The sequence below is a fragment of the Bubalus bubalis genome, chromosome 2 (assembly GCF_019923935.1).
Source record: "Bubalus bubalis isolate 160015118507 breed Murrah chromosome 2, NDDB_SH_1, whole genome shotgun sequence".
In the NCBI taxonomy this organism is placed as follows: Eukaryota; Metazoa; Chordata; class Mammalia; order Artiodactyla; family Bovidae; genus Bubalus; species Bubalus bubalis.
This window is the reverse complement of record NC_059158.1, coordinates 67,260,576-67,281,885: the sequence shown is the minus strand read 5'-3', so window position 1 is coordinate 67,281,885 and position 21,310 is coordinate 67,260,576. Positions and strand designations below refer to the sequence as shown.

General features: G+C 38.1%; 1 protein-coding gene across 9 annotated transcripts in view; it reads left to right on the top strand.

Annotated features, from left to right (window-relative positions):
- Positions 1–21,310, top strand: part of ITGA4 (integrin subunit alpha 4) — a 90,090-nt gene that overhangs the window by 52,508 nt on the left and 16,272 nt on the right. For 8 of the 9 annotated variants that reach the window (XM_025273900.3, XM_025273893.3, XM_006071950.4 and 5 more), the window contains 3 exons: positions 8,437–8,586; positions 10,529–10,605; positions 20,937–21,087. In XM_025273900.3, coding sequence (XP_025129685.3) covers positions 8,437–8,586; positions 10,529–10,605; positions 20,937–21,087 — 378 coding nt within the window. Of the gene's footprint in view, positions 1–8,436; positions 8,587–10,528; positions 10,606–15,493; positions 15,633–20,936; positions 21,088–21,310 lie in introns of those variants that run through there. The other variant, XM_025273914.3, reaches the window with a different exon arrangement.

The window sequence follows — 21,310 nt, the reverse complement described above, 5'->3', positions numbered from 1 at the left end:
AGAGTTTGGAGCAGAGGTGACATGATATAACTGAGTAACAATAAGGAATACTCTAATTGCTTCCTAAGTGCTATGTTGAGACTAGGCAGATTGACACAGGAAGAAGAGGATACTTCAGTAAGTCAGCTGAGAGATGATGGATCTAGTGAAGATGGTGGTAGTGGATATGGAGAGAAACAGGGGAAGACAGATTCTGCACAATTTAGTGAAAGATTGGATGTCTAACACTTGAGAAAGGCTGCAAAATGATTCCAAGGTTGTTAGCCAAAGCCACTAGAAGAATACCGTTTTCATCAATAGGGCAAGGGAAACAACTCTCGGGTGGAAAGTGTTGAAGTTCAGTTGTGGACCTGATGAGCTGAAGCAATTTGTTTTACTTGTAAGTGTATAGAGCAATTCAGCATTTAAATATACTCATCTGGAGTTGGAGAATGCTGTGGAACTGGAAATACAATGCCTCTTCGGCATATGAATGAGGTTTAAAGTCATATGAGGTGGCTGAGATCATGACAGGAAGGAAGAGCCAAGGTCTGTACTCTGGGCACTACAACATGAAGAGATTGAAAGAGAAGGCTTATAATGGCGATGAGAAGGACCAATCAGTAAGGAAAGAAATCAAGAGCTCCTGGCATTCTGGAAGTGGAGTGAATAAAGCAGGGTACAGAGGAGAGCATGATGATGTTTTCAGTGCTTCTGCTTAGTCAAATAAGATGAAGACTAAAGAACTCACCGTTGGGTTTGGCAATGTAGAAGCTTTTGGTGATCACAACAACAGCATTTCAGAGGAATAGTAGGGGGAAAGGAAAGGAAAGGAGGAGAAGAAGTGGAGACAGAGAGTAGTTTATTCTTTCACAGATTCTTGCTCCAAAGGGGACTGAAGAAAAGGGGTTGGGAGCCAGTAGCCGACAGGAGAAGTAGAGTGACTTTTTTATTTTTCTTTTAAGAGGAATAGCATGTTTTATGCTTATAGGTATGTTCTAATAGAGTGAAACATTTAGGAAATAGATGAAAGAATAGTTGGAGCAAAGTTCTCAAGGCAAAAGCAGTGGGATTTAATTGTACAAATGAAGGATCGATTCACCGTAGGCACATGCATAGTTCATTTGTTGTGTGTAGATGTTGGGCACGTGTGTGTGGGAGGACTGGAAGTTCGCTCCTGATTGCTTTAATCTTCTCAATGAAGTAAGAAGCAAAGTCATCAGCTTCAGTTAGAATGGAAGAGGTGGTGTTTAGAGTTTAGGAAGAAGATGTGAAATAGTCTTCTCAGAGTGTGAGAGAGTGAGAGGGAATAGTATGGTCCTGAGATGGCATTAGGCTCTCTGTTGCATCAGACGGTGAGATGAGTCAGTAGGGCCGTGGTTTTTTCCAGTCACATTCAGCCTGATAGGTGGGAGTAGGTGACAGTCAACCGTGGTTGTGGTCTGCCAACAGTGTGACACAAAGGAGAAAAGAAAGAGTTGAGGCGTAAGCAAGCGAGTGGTTATATTGTTGGCCATGAAGATTAAGCAAGGTTAAGAGAGGAGAGAGGACATTAAGAGGGTGGGTGAGGAACAGGGGAAGAAAGCTGAATTGGAGGTCCCAGTGGGATCAGCAAATCGCTGGACTTGAGTATTAAAGACAATGAGCCAGAAAGATCTCATCAGTTTTACAACATGTAAGAGCCGTTGGGATCTGAAGGTGAGGAAATGATTGAATTTTGTTTTTATTCTTTCACACAATCCATTGGTGATCTCATGTAAATGAAAGTTTTTAACCCTACTTATACTTTAAAAACGCATCACAGTCTTTGATGGTAGAAAATTTAGCTATTTTTAAAATTCCAAATTTTCTCAAAAATCTTGACTTTTATTACATCCTTATCTTTTAATCACATTTTAGTTTCATGTATTAGATCTTCTTGGAATGTGGTAGACATTTTTAACAATTAATAATTATCACATCACTGGAATATAAATTTGTTGGTATGTTATTTTTCTGAGACTATATGGTCATTTATCTGGTTGGTAAGCACATCAGATTTCTCAAGTCTACTTAATCTACTCATAATTAAAACAGGTATTACATAAGATTGTTTTATGTGAATGGTCAAAATGTGTTCTTCAGAAAATAGGAAGGTAGAAATTATTATTTTCTCCTTATAGAACTCCATATTTTAGTTGTCTATAATTATGCCAAGCTTTAATTTTTGCTATTAGAGCCTTAAAATTATTAGATGTTATGAAAGAAGAAACTAGAATTTAGAGTTGGGAGTTAATAAAAGGTTGCTATGATAGAAAAAAATGGTTAATTTTTATGACTTATAGTGCTTTATCTATCAGAATTGTGTTAGATATCACTTTTCCCTTTATGAAAATGTTCCCTCATTCATGTAAGCATATGAAAATTAATCTTTGTCTTTGTTCTTCGTAAGTACAACTTGATTTGGTCTTAGCAACTTCTTAGGAAAAGAGCTTAGGACAGGGGATAATTTTGAGGCTATTTCGATTTAGCAAAACCTAATCAATAATTGTCAACAATTTTTTAGAAATGTTGGAGCAGCCATGCTAGAGACTTACCTTAAGGTTTTTAGAGATGATGTTTCTTAATTGATCTTGATGGAATCTCTGCATGTGGGAAAGAGATTGATGTTTGGAAAGAGAACAAATGATCCAATGAGCTTAGTGGCCTTAGCATGTTCTATAACAAGCATGAAATCAACCTGCCTGTGTATTTAGTAGACTATAGTTTATTCTTTCTTTGCTTTCTCTGAATCCTAGGTTTCTGAAATAAAGGAATTTTATTGTGTTACCTGAGTCTTTGGGTGACTTCTAAAACCCATCATTTTCAGTAGTAACTTCAAAAAAATGAATGTGTATTTGATTAGTAAATATATTTATTTGTATTTTATTTGCTTATATTTTTAAGCTATACAAAGTTTATACATAGTTTAATGAAGTACCATTTGCTCCAAAGTAGTTATATTTTAACCTCAACACACTATGGACTTTCTGCTGAAAATCTAAGTGCAAGCAAGCTATATAACTGTACTGATTTTATGGTATCCTAGAAGTAGATTGATTATTCCAACATATATTAATTCTTTGTTAGATTCAAGGTCTTTAAAGATATTATCTTTTCCATGTTTGTATTCTTAGAGTTAGCACAGCTCATTAAACAAGGCCCTTAATTGAATAATGTTTAAGACATTTATAGATGATGTGTTCTCAGTGCTTTTTAAATAATTCTGTGAGGCAAAAAATCTGAGAATAGTCTACTGGTATAATGGTTAGAGTACCTGTCTTGGGGATGATATCTTTTCTCGGGAAGTTTTAGTCCTGGATGTTGGACAGTTCACCCTCTGAAACATACTTAGCAGGTGAAACAGTTGTAATTACACATGGCCTTCCTGGCTCAGATTCCAATCCGTGCCCTAGCGTTCCCTTCTCCCATACCAACTCATTCCCTACATTGGCACCAGAGCAGCATTTCAAAAACACAAATCTGACCACATTCCTTATTTAAAAGTCTTCTATGTGAGCATTTCCCCACGCCCTCTCAAGTGTAGATTAGTGGCTCTCCCTGTTCTGCACCTGTGTCTGCGTGTATCAGAATGTTCATCCCCCCACCACATGTGTAGATTTATGGGTTATAAACTGTGCCATAGACACTGACTTTCAGTTTTGTGTCCCTAGATCCTGCCTTCTGCAGAGTAGACCCATGAATAGATATCTTCACATGTTTATTTATACCTCAGCATCATTTTTAATTCAGTAATATTTTTAAAATATTTCTGGCTCCACCCTTTAAATAAATTCCTTCACTGCATAAACACAGTAGGAAGACATGAACCTACAGCTCCATTCTCAAGTTGGCCATACTACAGATTTCTGTGAAATCAGACAGTAAGGCAGACTTTGTGTAATTTCTGGCATGTGCTAATTTGCGTGCTTGTGAGTGTCCTATTTTTATGTAATTGTCCATACAAATGTGGCATGGAATCTTCATTATTTTTAATATAGATAGCACATGCCCATCTAAATTAAAAATTTTAAGCAAATCTACTTTTTCCCTCCCATATATTAATTAGTCACTTTAAGACATTTTTGATATTATAGCTTCTGTCCTTAGGTGGAGCTGTTAAAGTTAAGTAAGTGTGAATATCTGTCAAATACAGTTCTTGTAAGAGCGCACGTACATTTTATATATTGTGAGAAAAGCATAATTAATAGCTAATTAGGATAATGAAAGTAATATACACCAGATGTAGAGAAGACCTTGTGGAAAATTAGTATGAATTAGATAACATGTGATGTGGTCAAAGCAAGCTTGTTGAGAAGAATTAAAACAGTGGACATGTGGAGGGACAATCAGTGGCTGTCTAGCTCCTACACCTAGGGAATAATTTAATCAAGTTTGCTATTGTAATACTCAGGGCTTCAAGCTGTTCCATTTTCACAAGTCAATAACTTGGGATTTGGACCTTGATTTGCAGCATTCCTATATGGTCAAGGTTTCAGGTTGAGATGATCACTTACCAAGTAATCTAATAAAAACATCTCCATGTGTGAGAATGGGAAAGCCATGAGAGTCTTGAGTGCTTTGAGTCATGCTGCACATCTTCCAGGTACCACTTCATTAGGACAAGTCTAATTGCCTCCCTAGTGGCTCAGCAGTAAAGAATCCACCTGCCAATGCAGGAGACATGGTTTGATCCGTGGGTTGGGAAGATCCCTGGGAGAAGGAAATGGCCAGCCATTCCAGTATTCTTGCCTGGGAAATCCTAACGATAGAGGAGCCTGGTGGGCTACAGCCCATGGGGTTGCAAAAATGTCGGATATGACTTATCGACTAAGGAATACTTGTGTTAGTAGAAAATGTAGCTCATTTTTAATTTAGTGTTCATTCATTGGCGATAGACTGATTTTATTTTTTCTCACTCCTCCCAAATAGTCACCAGAATTTATTATAAGAAACTAAAGTTCTGTAATTCCTTGGTTGGCTTACATGGCTACATTTTGAAGTAATATATGTACATAATAGTTATCATATTTAACATCTTTTGAGATCTTAATACATACCAAGCACTGAGCTAAGTGTTTAACATACATTATGCCCCTGAGTCCTCACAGCAATCAAGTGTAGGCATCATAAGCACTATTACCAGCCACTTTCACATGAGGTAATTGGTCCATAGGTTATGTAATCTGTCCAAGGTTACATAGATAACAAGGGAGGGACCTGAGGTTCGAACCCTAGTACTCTAGGGAGAGTACTTCTCTAGGGAGAAGGCAATGGCACCCCACTCCAGTACTCTTGCCTGGAAAATCCCATGGATGGAGGAGCCTGGTAGGCTGCAGTCCATGGGGTCGCGAAGAGTTGGACACGTCTGAGCAACTTCACTTTCACTTTTCACTTTCCTGCACTGGAGAAGGAAATGGCAACCCACTCCAGTGTTCTTGCCTGGAGAATCCCAGGGATGGGGAAGCCTGGTGTGCTGCGATTCATGGGGTCACAAAGAGTCGGACACGACTGAGCGATTGAACTGAACTGAAAGACATAGAATAGGTGTAGTCTTTTATGTGAGGTGTCATATTTATTAACTAACTTTTATCAAAAATTAATACAGATATAAGCAGCATAGCTATAATCTTTATGATAGGTATTTTTTCTATTCATTAGGGGTTATTAATTTATGAGCTTTGGAAATCTGCCTTTAGACAGAAATGCTTAAGCTAATACTCCAACTTTGAATTGTCTGTAAATGAAACCCACTGACATTATTCACTAGGATGTTTGTCAGTTACAATGTCATGGATCTACTAAGGAACTAAGTGTAAATATAAACCTCATAAATATAACTCAATTATAGTTAAAATTAATATGTCTAGTCCTAGTGAAAACACTTGAGTTCTTTTAATGGTCAAGAGGGATTTTGCTGAATCTATTTTTTTAACAAGAACTATAGTTGGGAAAGATTGAAGGCGGGAGGAGAAGGGAACCACAGAGGATGAGATGGTTGCGGGAGTTGGTGATGGACAGGGAGGCCTGGCATGCAGTGGTTCATGGGGTCGCAAAGAGTCGGACACGACTGAGTGACTGAACTGAACTGATAGATTGAAATGGGCATATGAAAACTAGAGTCAAGCCAAGCTTTACATTTAAGTTTTTAGTGTGAAAGACAATGAGTGTGATATTTTCTGAGTATAGTAACAATTATAATACCAAAAAAAAAGAAAAGAAAAACTGCATAGCTCCTATGTGCATGCTGAGTCACTTCAGTCATCTCCGACCCTTTGCAACCCTGCAAAGGGTAGCCCACCAGGCTCCTCTGTCCATGGGATTCTCCAGGCAGGAATACTGGAGTGGATTGCCATGCCCTCCTCCAGGGGATCCTGACCCAGGGATTGACCCTGCATCTCTTATGTCTCCTGCACTGGCAGGCGGGTTCTTTACCACTACCACCACCTGGGAAGCCCAGTTCCTATGTGGGTGGACAGCATCGTCTGAGCTTCCTTCTCAAATCCTGAGATTATATCTATTTTTAATTCTTTTGTGCATAAGATACTTTTTCTATAGGTTTGCCATCGACATTTCTTATTTCTTGCAGTTTAAATGGTCAAATGAATTCTGTTATAAATTCTCATGGATTACTTTATAGTGGACTCTTATTTGTCCATGCTCCTTGTTGTTATTGTTCAGTCACTAAGTCATGTCTGACTATTAGCACCGCATGGATTGCAACACACCAGGCTTCCTTGTGCTTCACTATCTCCTGGAATTTGCTCAGATTCATGTCCGTTGAGTTGTTGATGCCATCCAAACATCTTATCCTCTGTTGACCCCTTGTTATCCTGCCCTCAGTCTTTCCAAGCATCAGGGTCTTTTCCAATGACTCAGTTCTTCACATCAGGTGGCCAAAGTATTGGAGCTTCAGCTTCAGCATCAGTCCTTCCAATGAATATTCAGGGTTGAATTCCTTGATGGATGATTTCCCCAGGATGGACTGGTTGGATCTCCTTGCTGTCCAAGGGACTCTCAAGAGTCTTCTTCAGCACCACAGTTTGAAAGCATCAATTCTTCGGTGCTCAGCCTCCTTTATGGTCCAACTCTCACAGTCATACATGGCTACTGGAAAAACCATAGCTTTGATTATATAGGGGCTTCCCTTGTGGCTCAGCTGGTCAAGAATCCTCCTGCAATGTGGGAGACCTGGGTTTGATCCCTTGGTTGGGAAGATCCCCTGGAGAAGGGACAGGCTACCCACTCCAGTATTCTGGCCTGGAGAATTCCACGGGCTGTATAGTCCATGGGGTTACAAAGAGTTGGACATGACTGGGCAACTTTCACTTTTCACTTTGACTGTATAGACCTTTGTCAACAAAATGTCATCCCTGCTTTTTAATTTGCTGTCTAGGTTTGTCATAGCAAGACAGGAAGAAAAATAAATGAGTCTGCTTTGTTCAGTATATATTGAAATTTTTATATCCATCTAGGCAGGGCTCAGAGAACTGCTTTCTAAGGAATGCCATATTTTTTTTTTTTTATCTTACCTGACTTCTATATTTTTTTTTTTTCACCGACTTGGGATTCTTGAACACCTTTACTATTTAGGGAAACATTTCCTTAATTGAATGCCAAATGCTTTTGAACTTACTTTCTTATTTTATTATTTTATTTATTTCAAGTTATTTTAGTGTGTGTGTGTATGTCAGCAGATAATTTTGATAGTGATGTAGTGTATTCCCATTTAACAAAGGGGCCGTTAAATAATCATATGGAAAAGATGATATAAATTTTAAGTTCATGAGAAAGTGTTTTTAAAAGAGAGAAAAATAATTCCTGCATGTAGAAATAAAGATTAAAATATATGAATTGACATCAGGGGAATAAACTCACAAGTTGTTTCTTTGGGGGGCAGAAGACAGTACCATTTAAAATTCTAATCACTCAGACTTTTTGATCACATATAGATAAGATTAAGAATGATAAATGTTGTATAAAAATTAGTAAGGTATTAAATTTAGAGTATAATAACAGAGGAAAATGGATTCCAAATGGGTTACAATTCCTGTGTAATTGATAAATCCAAGAACTCTTTCTTTGTGAAATGTGAAAGCACAATAAAAATAGAAATACTGTAACAACTAATAAGAAAATTGTATGCATAGAAAATAGCATGGAAGAAAATATGCTGAAATGCACACCTCTATAACTATTAGATAGTTCTGGTTTTTCTTTTTAATAACTTTTGTCTTTTTCCTAATAAACATGAATGCCTTTGAAATGAGTGAAAATGTACAGTTCAATTTTTTAACAATATATCTTAAAAAGAAAGGATTTTTTTTTTCACTTTCACATGTTGTATTTGGCCTTGTGTAGGAAAGGAGGGGCTTATATATTTTTTTAATTTACAGGCTTATTTTTATTATTAATTCATATGGTTTTCAATTTCTTTAGAAAGATGTACGGGACATCCTCACCCCAATCCAGATTGAAGCCACTTACCGCCTGGGGCATCATGTTGTCAGTAAACGAAGTATAGAGGAATTCCCTCCACTTCAGCCAATTCTTCAGCAGAAGAAAGAAAAAGACATCATTGAGAAAACAGTAGGAATATTTTTCTTTATTTGAAATGTTATGTGACATACAACTAAAGAATTTTTTTAATATTATATAGTTACACGGAAGTGAACTATCTGAATTCTTTTTAAAATTTTAATGGATTTTTTTTATAAAAAAGATTTATGGTATGTCTTGTTTTCCATTCTTTTTTATTTTCCCTTTAGGATACTGAACTGAATACTTTTAACTATGCATTTAGTCATAGCAGTGATTTCCCACATATACATAAAATGTTAATTTTCTCTTCTCGATACCTTGTCAGTGAAGAAAGTATATTTCTAGCAAGGACTTCTAATGGAAGTGAGCAGCATTCACAAGTTATTCAGGTCGTCATATGTGTTCAACTTATCTTTCTCATTTTCTGTCTCCTTTTTCATTTTGTCTCCCTCTCACTCACCTTGCCCACAGATTCACTCATGTCTTATTAGTCAGATTTTACTCATTTATAAACATGTGTATTTAATTACACAACAGTTTCTCTTTTTAATTTAACTATATGCTTTTCAACCACATCTCAGGATCTAAATGCAGTTTGAGATTGATCCTGCACTCTAACCAGTGAACTGCTTTTTAAAATGTATGCCAAAATCTATCAGTTTCACTGACAGTTTATACCCAGGAATCCAGTTCAGACTTTTACTATCCAACAGCAAAAAGACAGAGTCAAAGGCTGTTTGGGGCTGTGGTAAAAGTGCTCATTAAAACATTCACTTATAGCACACAGAATGCAAAGGAGGAAACGGACATTTAAAGGTCTAGGTCATATTCTGTCCAGGCAGAGTTGCCCCTAAGTCACTTTAAGATATTTGAGCTCAGAATCAGCACTGTCTGCTCTCTGTGCTAAATCAAATAAAGATGATAACTTAAGAGCAAATTTTCTCTATACCCTCATCTGAAAATTTTTATGGAAGTCAGTTTTTTTCATTCTTTTGTTGAACTTCAGCCTTCAATATCAACTACCTTTAAATGTCTTTAATAATGAACATCTCAATATTGTAAGTACATAAGCTCAAATCTTAGCAACTTATAGTTATATTAAAATGAGCTACATTTTGATTCTTCAAACAACCTGCTTTACAAATAAGAGTAGTAGGAAAAAGTTATATTTAGGTCATCTAGAGGACTATTTTCACTTACACTTCCCTCTGCTCGCCTGGTACAGGCAGTCTCTGGTCTGACATGCCATTTGGCAGAGCTCCACTCACTTTCCACTTCATGGGCCCGGCCCCTCCTCTGACTCTCTAGATTTCTCTCTTTTCTGTCTCTCTCCCCCTTTCACCTGCCCCTCTCTGCTTTCTTTCTTTTTATATCTTTTATGTCTGTATTTCTCTGTCCAGCTTATACCTAAGGGCTTCCTGTGTACCTTACAGTATCTCTGGGTCCTATTAAAATACTCGGAATTAAATAAATTCTGGAATCTCTTGATAAACTATCATTTGTTTTCATTCACTGTATCTTCACAGTAAAAATTTCTACATTTTATTATTTTCAACAAATATAAAGTCACTGTTCTACCACCTGTGAAAACTGGGTCATGCTTACGCATAATAAGCAGGATCCCATGGCAGCACCAGAAAATCGAGAGGAATTCAGTGAAAAAGTCTTGGCAGCACAAGTTTTAAACTCTTACAGAGGTTACTATCACAGTTTGATTAAACTTCTTTTTATACAACTACTATGAAAGAATTTTTTTTTTTTTTTTACTTAACACAGTTAGATTTTAAATTTACCTATTGAAAGAACTTGGTTCCTTTAGTCCTGGAATTGTTATCTGAACCTTCTAATTCTCAAATTGAACTCTTTAAAAGTTATCAATTTGCTATGTTAATTTTTTCTCATGTATTGTAGATAAATTATTCTTTAAAAAACATGGAAATAGGCCTACTGATTTTAACTAAAATAAAAAATATTGTCATTTTATTTCCAGATAAACTTTGCCAGATTTTGTGCCCATGAAAACTGTACTGCTGATTTACAGGTTTCTGCAAAAATCGGATTTTTGAAGTAAGTGTACTTTGCTCTCTGTTATTCATCAGGATGGGGTACTTTATATGTGCATGTGGATTCTAAAGAATAAATGACTAAGAACTAATCATTGGGGATTAACAACATTTAAAGACCTGGAAAAGAGCAGCATTATGCTGAAAGAGACCAAGTGATCTATACAGCAGTCATATAAGCATACGTTCAAAGGTGACCACTTATTCAAAGAATGAGAATGGTTGAGCACCATGGTTTTATCAGGCATAATTTTAATCTTTTTATTGATAACTCAGGTATTTCAGGATTTAAGTGTGTTTTAGATTATCATTAATATAATTGTATTTATTTTTCAGACATTTTAAAGTGCTGTTAATAGAATTTTAGTGGCAAAATGAGCTAACCTTTATTACATAATGCTTAGCATTTTATCATCCAAAAACTGTTTACATAGTTCAGTGAAGTAAAAGTGTTTGTTGTTCAATCATGTCTGACTCTGCAACCCCATTGACTGTAGCCCACCAGGCTCCTCTCCGTGAAATTCTCCAGGCAAGATTATTGGAGTGGGTAGCCATTCCCTTCTCCAGGGATCTTCCTGACCCAGAGTTTGAACCCAGGTTCCTTGCATTGTAGGCAGATTCTTTACTCTCTGAGCCACCAGAGAAGTCTGATGCACAAGTTGAGACTGATGCACAAAATCTCTAAATTTATGGGACACATTTGAAAGGGAATAAACCATTTTGCTTTTCTAAATTCACAGAAGGGAAACAGAAAAAAGAAAATACATGTAACATGCTTAGAATAGTGTACATAGTGCAAACTGGATAAATGTTTGTGAAATAAACCATTGTAGTTTTGTATCATATTTATGTCCTCTCTATTGACATTGTTCTGCATGTGGAAGGGAAGATGTAAAAATGAAGATTGGAGATCTATACTTCAGGTTAAGAGCTAGTTGTGTATGAAAAGTAAGAGAGGCAAGGAGACGTCACTGACAGGGCAGGAAAGTGGGAGACTTTTTTGGGGAGGTAGGGATGTAAAGGAAGCAGGTTTAAACTGGGGTAATCTGAGTTTGGTGAGATTTCTGTATGTAGCTCTCCACTGGAAAATCTAGTTCAGGATTGTGTTTGGGGGTCCTCTACACTTTAGTGACTTGGGAAAATGCCTGGGGTCAAAATGGAAATTTCACAAAGAACTAAGGACCAAATCTTGGGAAGGGTGGATAAATTTCATTTAAAAAGCTTAAAAAGAATAAGGAGTTACTCCAGGAGACTGGAAAAGTAACTTCATAGAACCAAGAGGAAAATCAAGTCCATGGTAAGCTAGCCAATGGAAAATGTAAAAAGAGAGACTTAATACTGTAATTTTGTAGAGATCGGAAACCATAATGAATGAGGAAAGGTCATGGAAGTTGGCACTTAAAATGTGACTGGTGGGGGAAAAATAGAAAGACACCAGTGAATTTTAACATAGAAATGTCTGAGCAGTTGTAGCACAATGATAGCGTCAGTGATTAAGGGAATATTTATGTATTTATCAAAGGTTATTTATTTAATCATGGGACGATATAAGCAAATGTGAGGATCAAAGGCAGGGAAAAGAATAAATTGAACAGAGAGTCTGCTTAAATCCAGGGGACACTTTCAGATCCTGCTTGAATTCTCCTGTGAAGGGTTTGGCAACTGTTCACATTCCTTTTTCAATGTTTTTTGCTATCATTTCCATGATGCCATCCTACTCCCAGTCTCTTTGTGTTGCTAATTCTCTAGCCCCTCCTTCTCAGTGGTGCTGGAGGATCACTGATTTTGGCTTTGTTGGCTCTTTCTCACTCTCCCATATTTTCCCTGGATAATCTTACTCACAACTATGACCTCCCCTGGCCTGCCTCTACTGCTGATGCCAGATCATGCCTCTGAGCTCCACACCCACTCATCCAGTGCCTATCACACACGAACTATTGGGTGCCTCGTCACTATCCTCCAATGATACAACCATTAGTTACCGAAGCCAACAACCTGGAGTTTGGCCTGCACCCTTCTCTCTTTCTTATCCCTGACATCAAATAAATTACCCAGCCTTATAATACGGCCACCAGACATACTTTTAATCCATCATACTACTCTATCTCTATGACTATTTCTCCGAACCAGGCACTCAATATCCTGCCTGAATCAATGGGCTTAACTGCTTTCTGGGATACTGGTGTCTGACTTTGCATTATTCGAATTCCTCTACCAAGATGTTTCCAGAGTGAGTTTTCTCACTTACACTTATGATAGCAGGGCTTTAGTAGTTCATTATAATCTTAAAATCTGAAGTCCTTAGTGCTCTTTCTTAGCAATTCCACTGAACTTTTGTCCATTGATTGCAGAATATTTATGGTTACTTGGCCATACCATCCTCTCCTGAGCCTCTGTATCTTTTCACTTCAACCTACCTATGTGGTTAGCCCTTATTTATCTTATAAATCTCAGCTGTTTCCTAGGTAAAGCACCCCCGCCCCCCGCCTCTGTCTCCAGCTACAAAAACCTGAGTCCTCCAGTGGTCCTGGTCCCATTGCACCTGTGCTCACCACTATTATTGTCCGTCTCCACACTATCCTATAGGCTGCTTCAAGTGTCTATATTTTCATCTTTGTGTCCCTAATGCAAAATACAGTGCCTGGAATGCTATAGGTGACAATGGATGTTTGCTGAGAATGCAGCAAGGTCCTAAAGGAAATAGCATGGGGATCAGACGCAGGTAGAAGGATTAGGCTTAGAAAGTAATTAAGATTTTTCTTTATCTTGAGCTAAGAAACTGTGAACAGATGCTGACATTAAGAAATTTTACTGTGGTAGGAGGGGAAATATAGAGAACTCATGGATGGCCAGAATAAAAACTGAGTTTGTAAATGGAAAGTGAGGGCTTTGAGGATGGGTTTGGGACCTTGTGAAGGGAACGGGAAAAGATTCAAAATAACTGTAATAAATGGGATGCAGAGTCAACCAGGAATGAGTAAAAAGGTTGACAAACAGTGCTGAGTACCCTGCTGGGGTGGGATGACATATGGCAAAGAATAAATTAATTCTTTTCACTTAGGCAATGCCAGGATAGCCTTGAGCATCCACAGTTGAGGGCCAAGAAGCCCTAACCCATTTGATTGATAATTGAACTCTATTCTTAAATTATCCAGATTGGCTGCTTCGATAGTCCTAAAACAGCAACCACTAACTACTTCATAATTCAGCATGTAATTGTGGTGCCTTTGTTGAAATACTAGATGAATAATTTATAACCTTCCCATTCATGTATTTATTTTCTTCCTAAAATGCTTAGTCTTCCTGGTACTTTGGCTGTCTGTCATGAGCCTTTGATAAGAAGAATAATTTTCTTATTCTTCTTATCTAAGATTATCTAAGATATAAATTAAGTGGTGTTTTCATCTCTTTAAATCAGACACCCCACTGTCACCTCATCATCTTTCATTGCAATCTCTCAGGCCCATGAAAAAAATGTTGAAATTTATAAGAACTTATGAAGAAGGCTAATTTCCTGAAGAATTAAAATATATCTTCCTGAATTAAGATATTAAATCATTAATTTAATTATCAGTTTTTCTTCATAACATATTTCTCACAATAAGAAGTTACTTTCCCTACTTTGCATTTTAACTTGAAATAATAATATTTCTTATTATAGTTGAAATATGAATAGTCCATAATGATTGTATGGTAAGACACTGTTTCTCAAGATGTGGTCTTAGAGTCACTCACCTTCATGAGAATCAGCTGGGATGCTTGATAGAAATGCAGGCTCTTAGGCCCCAACCATCCAAATCAGTATCTATGGGGACCAGGCCACAGATATTCATTATTAAGAAGGCTATCAGTGGTTCTTATCAAACTAAAAATCTAAGAATCCAAGAATTGTTGTGGTTTAGAGTTTAGATTTGAAGTCAGACTAACCTGGTTCAAGTTTATCTATGGTTTACTAGCTGAATAACCTTTTAAGAGAAGACTTTCAACCTCTGCAAACTTCCTTCCTTATCGATAAGAAAGTAAAATAGTGCCTACTCTGTATGGTTGTTTTAAAAATAAAATGCAGTGATGCAGACCAATACATTACCTAGCACAAAGCCTGGTACACATGGAAATGTGATGTTATTATTTTTTATAACATTATGATTGGGATATTTATAGACCCTATCCCCCAAAAAGTTTCTATTTGGCAAAAAAAAAAAAAGAACCGTTGCCAATGAATTCTAGACATTTTCTGAGTGTGTACTGGTTAATGTCCAGAGTTTATTGTTTCTTTATGTCCCAAGAGTGCTGCTGTGCCTAGGTCAGTAGTTTTCAGTTCTGTGAAGCCTGAAGTGGCCTGAAAGCTAGTGTAAAGTATAAGCCCCATATCTTTTGCATCAGTTATGAAGGTTACAAGCTATTTCCATTAGGTAAATGATAACTATATATTGAAGGACTCCCCTGATGGCTCAGATGGTAAAGTGTCTTCCTACAATGCAGGAGACCTGGGTTCGATCCCTGGGTCGGGAAGATCCTCTGGAGAAGGAAATGGCACCCCACTCCAGTACTCTTGCCTGGAAAATCCCATGGACAGAGGAGCATGGTAGGCTATAGTTCATGGGGTCGCAAACAGTCGGACACGACTGAGCGACTTCACATCACATCAAATGATAACTTACTTGAAGAGTTTTCAAGTGAAAACTTGTCTAGTGAATTTTTAGGCCCACAGGTGAAGGGTTATGACCAACTGCTTTGCATTTTAATAAATTGTACTCTATGAGACAGAAATCTGCCTTTCACACATGAGTCCCACCTGCCTTCTCAGTCATGGTAGGCAAATTGCAATCATATGTTCTCTGCCTTCTCCCAACTGTAACTCTGCTGGCCCTGATGGCATGTCTGTGTCTCAGAGCTACAAACCTGCTTCAGATGAATGTACTTACTCCATCAAGGACATGAGTTTCTGGCGACTGCAATGACTGACTGACAGCAGCAAGCTAAATAGTGCTGATGCACTCCATTTCATGTTTTCATGACGTTGAGGCTTCCTCCTGAATCTCTAAATTCTCAGGTCAGTAAACCCCATTCAAATGGATTTACACTGAGAAATGAAGATGACCAAATATAACTTTATCAACATTCCAAGTAGAATTTACAAACGAAGTAGCAGGTATCAGCCATCACACCAGCAGCTGAGAATCGAGTCTTTCATAGAGATTACTGATCTGACACTACTTCTCTTCTGTGCCTCCATCACGCGTCCAGGGTAAGAGCTGGAGGTGTTTCCTGACCAAAAGTGCCCTCCTATCAGTTAGGAAGGCTATTAACTGTGAGTAACAGAATATTAGGCTAACACTAACTTACTGCATAGAGGCGTTGAATAATTTTGCATAACCAGCAGTCTGGAGAAGGTGGATAGGTTCAGTGCAAAACTACCAAAATCTGAACATTCATGGTTCATGTTTATCTTTCCAGTTCTCTTGGCTTTTCTCTTGTGGTTATCAGATGGCTGTCACAGCATCAAGCTTCCCAATAAACAGAAAGGGGCGGAAGCAAAGTTCCATGTCCTCTTGAGGCTGGCTTTCGAGGAAGGGAAGTGTCTGAGCAGACTTGTTGTCCTGATGAACCAGACTGTGTTACATGCTTCCCCCTGAATCTCTCCTGGTTGAAGGAGGATGGAGTCATCATGATCTTAGATTAGTCAAAACTGACTCCCTGAAGCCAAACAAGGACCTTAGCTTCTGCAGTATCAAGGGGACACTCCCTATTGCTTGAATAATCCGGGGTTCTGTTAGCAGACAAGAATGGAGATCACTGTTGGATAGACTGTGTGTGTGTGTGTGTGTGCACACACATGTGCACTCAATTGTTCAGTCATGTCCAACTCTTTGCGACACAAGACTGTGGCCTGCCAGGCTCCTCTGTCCATGGGATTTTCCAGGCAAGAATATTGGAGCAGGTTGACATTTCCTTCTTCAGGGGATCTTCTTGACCCAGGGATCAAACCCAAGTCTCCTGAGTCTCCTGCGCTACAGGTGGTTTCTTTACTGCTGAGCCTCCAGGGAAGCCAGTGAGCAGTGTATAACTGCACTGTTTTTTTTACCCCCGAAAGAGTAAGTCTAACAACACTGTCCATTTTTACAATGCTCATATTAGGAATATATGCCTCACTGATGTCACCGAGTTTGGGGACGAGGGATTGTATGCTTTATACACTAAACATTCTAATTACTAGTTCAGTCTTCCAGTCATATTCTTCTGCTAGCCTCCTTGGGCTCTCAATGAGTTTGTCTTTATTCAGTAAAATCTTCTTAAATGTCAGGTAACTGATATTTCCCAGCAGATGAAAATTTTCCAGTGCTTAATTTTTTCCCAAAGTCAGCAATAAAGACAAAAGAGGAGACATATTTACTTGGGCCTGTAGGCTACTTTCTGCAGGTTAGTTTTTTGTCAAATAAATGACTCATGTACATTGACATGGGTACATATTAATGCATATTATATTTTGTTCTAGCATCTTGATTAAAAAGATGCTTCATGACTTCAGTCATGCTTCATGACTGCTTCATGTTAGCTATGAAGCAGTCATTCATCTTATAGAGGCAAAATGCATTCATTATATTAAGACTTAGGAAGCATTTTGCACAAAATAGAACAATAGCATTCATTCAGGAAAAACATAGAGCCTGGTGCTGAAATACATCATTTTTCTATTTTCCCCTTATTATGATTCTGTATGTACACAGTATCTTGATCTGCTTAAATTACGTGGATTCTAGGCTTCTTTGTAAATTTCAAGTCTGCATTATGCATGTTTTAATGAAGAATGAACCACGATTCCCAGGAAAAGCTCTGGTTCAGCCTTGTTGCACTTCCAGATGTGCACCTGGTCCGTTATTCTCTCACATAAAAAGCTGGTGGGTCTCTTTCTGCCGGGCCCTTGTTAATAATTCAAGGTACAATAAGATATATGCATATATATGTATCTGTACATGTATACACACACATACACAAAGAGTAGAATCGAAATCATGATAATGCGGCAAAATAGCTTAAAAATGGAAAATAGACCAGGAGCCTCGCTGCTGCAATGCGAACAGTGTGTGTTTCTCTTTAATTTGCTGTTGTCTTGGAACCTAGCTGTTTATGCTGTGCTCTCACCTTCTGTTGCTTGTCTAAGTGCCAACTTCTTTCCCAAAGGTGTTCCGTGACTAATGCTTTGGTTACAAGCCAGAATATTTTATAAATGTCTATTTCTAGGCAGCTCTTCTACAAGTCTTAATTAAACTTTAATGTCAAGCTGAAGTTTACTTTTGGAATCTCTTCGGTTCCTCTAGTTGTACTATGGTTCTGGAGAAGTGGAGGGGTTGTGGGACAGCCGTGTTTGTGCACATCTCCCCCCTGCCCTTAAACACAGAGCCACCAAGCATATGTGTGCTAACGTAACACAAAGGCTTGCAGCACAAGAATGAGCAAGTCACAGCCTCTCCCTCACATGCTGGGAGAAAGGGCACACTACCAGAGTCAGATTCTTCTGCCCTGAAATGTACCTGAGCTCTACAAGAGTTCCTGCCTTGCTAGTTATCATTCCTCCTTCCAGAAATATCCAACTTCTCAGACCCAGGGGTCAGAGCTAGAAATGCTGCCTAGAAACATTGTAATTCCTTTCTCCTCAACGTCATTACTATCAGACAAGGAATTATGAGGTCTGGGGGGTCATTTCCTCTAAGACAGCATCCGGTGCTATCTGAAATAATGAAGCTTCTGTTACTGTCAAAATAATACAGATTTTAAATATAGCAATATGTGGTGTGCTTATTTTGAAATAATGATGCTCTTCAGTCAGACTGCTCAATGACAGAGCCAGCAAACTTTTTACATGAAGGGACAGACAGTAAATATTTTAGGCTTTGTGAGACAGAGATCTGTCTCAACTGCTCAACTCTGCTGTCAGAGTGCAAAAGTGGCTATAGATGAGTGGGCATGGCTATGTTCCAATAAACCTGTATTTGCATGACCGGGCAGCAGTCCAAATTTGGCCTTCAGGCAGCAGTTTCTGAACCCCTACTCTATGGTACACTTGCTTTTTATATGAGAATCCTGTAGGACATTTTTATTTTTTATTATTTAAACATAGTTATTTATACTGTATTTTCTTTTTCCCCCCACTTTATTTATTGTTTTGGAGGCTAATTACTATACAGTATTGTAGTGGTTTTTGCCATACATTGACATGAATCCACCACGGGTGTACACGTGTTCCCCATCCTGAAACCCCCTCCCGCCTCCCTCCCCATCCCATTCCTCTGGGTCATCTCAGAGCACTAGCCCCGAGCACCCTGTTTCATGCATCAAACCTGGACTGGTGTATTTTCTAAATGTAACTTGTTAGTAAAATTTCAACTGGTTGTCAGAATTAGCCTGATTTAGAGATTTTTTTTTTCAGGAATTAGTCCTGGGTTAGGGGTCTGCTCATAGATAGACAGACTGATAGACACAGCGTAATTACGTATATATGTTTACTGGAAAACTATAGAAGCTCCAAACTGGAATTGCCAAATTCCCAATGAGAGTTGAAAAGATAAATAAAATATAGCATATTTATAAACATTAGTATGCACACTAGTTAGAAGAAACACTTTACAACTCTATGCATCAATATAGATTAATCTTAACAAAATTTTGAATACAGAAATGTCAGATACTGAAAGATTACATAGTGACTCTGTTTATATGAAGTATAAAACTGAGCAAAGCCAGTCTAGACTATTAAAAGCAAGATAGTGGGTGGTGGCAATCATTGGAAGGGGGCACAAAGGTGTTTCTTTGATGCTGGCAATATGTTTTTCTCAATGTGGGTGCTGATTTCACACATGTATTCAGTTTATAAAAAGGTTCTGAGTGCTCCATTTAGGTTGTGTGCATTTCTCCTTATGTATGTTCTACCTTGATAAGAAAGTTTAAAGTGGTAAAACAACTAGGATAAGAGGGGAAGAACTTTTAGGAATTAGGTGAAATGTCTGATTTCTTAAAGATATATTATTAGAGGTATAAGAGTAGGGACATGTGTCCAAAAATTATAATTTTGTTTGTACATCCTGAGGTTAATAATATTTTGCTTCTTAAAAACTGTGCTCTTTCCAGTATCAGTGCTGCTATCAATTTATTGGTCAGCTCAATAGCTGTGTTGTCGCTAAAACAGGAGGTTGTGTGGGTGGGGTACAGAACATACGAATGTGGTAGTAGTAGATGTTTACTTTATCTTAATGAAACATTTGGAATTTGCATTCCATCACAAAACAGATAAGCATGGCTGTAATTTCATAGAATGTATATAGTTCATGAAATTTTAATAGTCACTTATCCAATAGTTCCTCAATGTTTCAGAACTTTCTTTAGTGTTACTCAACCGTTTTTAAGGTTACTGCACTTACGTACCACACATATACTCTGAACACGAATTGTGTTGCTAGCCTTGGAGAAAATAGTGATAATCATGACCCAGAACACTTCTCCAAGAGAACTTATACTAGTGGTGAGAAAAACCAGCAGTGTGAACTGCCTGGTTTCTAGGGCTGCCCAGTGTGCGGGATAGTTGGAGAAACCACTTTCATTAGGGAGGATGCAATGCTGGGTGAGGGTGCTTAGCAATGAGGATCAACTGGAAGAACTTCTGAGAACTCTCAGCATTGACACTCAAGCCAGAGCTGGCACTCACCTGTTCATTTGGGTGTGCAGCAGTGTTCTCGTTCCGATTCACAGGATTCTGAAGCATTTTTGCAGTTTTTGTAATTCGGCCCATTTATTAGTAGAGGTGACCAGTCTGCCTTAAGAGATTAATTCTAATCCGACAGATTTTAGTGGCACCCGTTTGCTGGCCACAGCAGCCCCTTCCCAGGTTGTGCTCACATCCCCCAGAGCAGCCTCTATTTTGGTGGAAATAGTCTGTTCTTCTTCCTCAGTTTTCCCCATGTCCCCCTGTGGCTTGGGAAACAGCTAATTCAGTGTCTATTTAAGGATCAAGAAAGAAAATGAAAAAAAATCTTTTAGGAAAATATTTTGAAATAATGAGAAAATATGTAAAATGATAGAAGCAGGAAGTTAAACAGAAAAACAGAAAGCAGTCTAGTTTAATTATAACTAAATTTTAAAACTTTTCTTGTGTAATAACTAACTAAATTCATCTGACACCTGGGAAATTGAGTTCTTTTTAACATAGATTTATATCCACTTGCATGGGGTCATCTCCTATGGTTGTATTTCCAAGTTAATATTTTATGTTCAGGATAAATAAATGAAGAGATGGATTTTTAGTTCCCAAACAAAAACTAAATAATCTTACTTCATTTTTAGACCACATGAAAATAAAACCTATCTTGCTGTTGGAAGTATGAAGACATTGATGTTGAACGTGTCTTTATTTAATGCTGGAGATGATGCGTATGAGACAGCTCTGCATATCAAGCTCCCCACCGGTCTTTACTTCATTAAGATTTTAGATCTGGTAAATATCAAACATATTTTTGGTCATCTGATGCAAACAGCTGACTCATCAGAAAAGTCCCTGATGCTAGGAAAGACTGAGGGCAGAAGGAGAAAAGGGCGTCAAAGGCTGAGATGGCTGGATGGCATCATTGATGCAATGGACATGAACTTGGGAAAACTTTGAGAGATGGTGAGGGGTGGGGAGGCCTGATGTGCTGCAGTCCATGGGGCTGCAAAGAGTC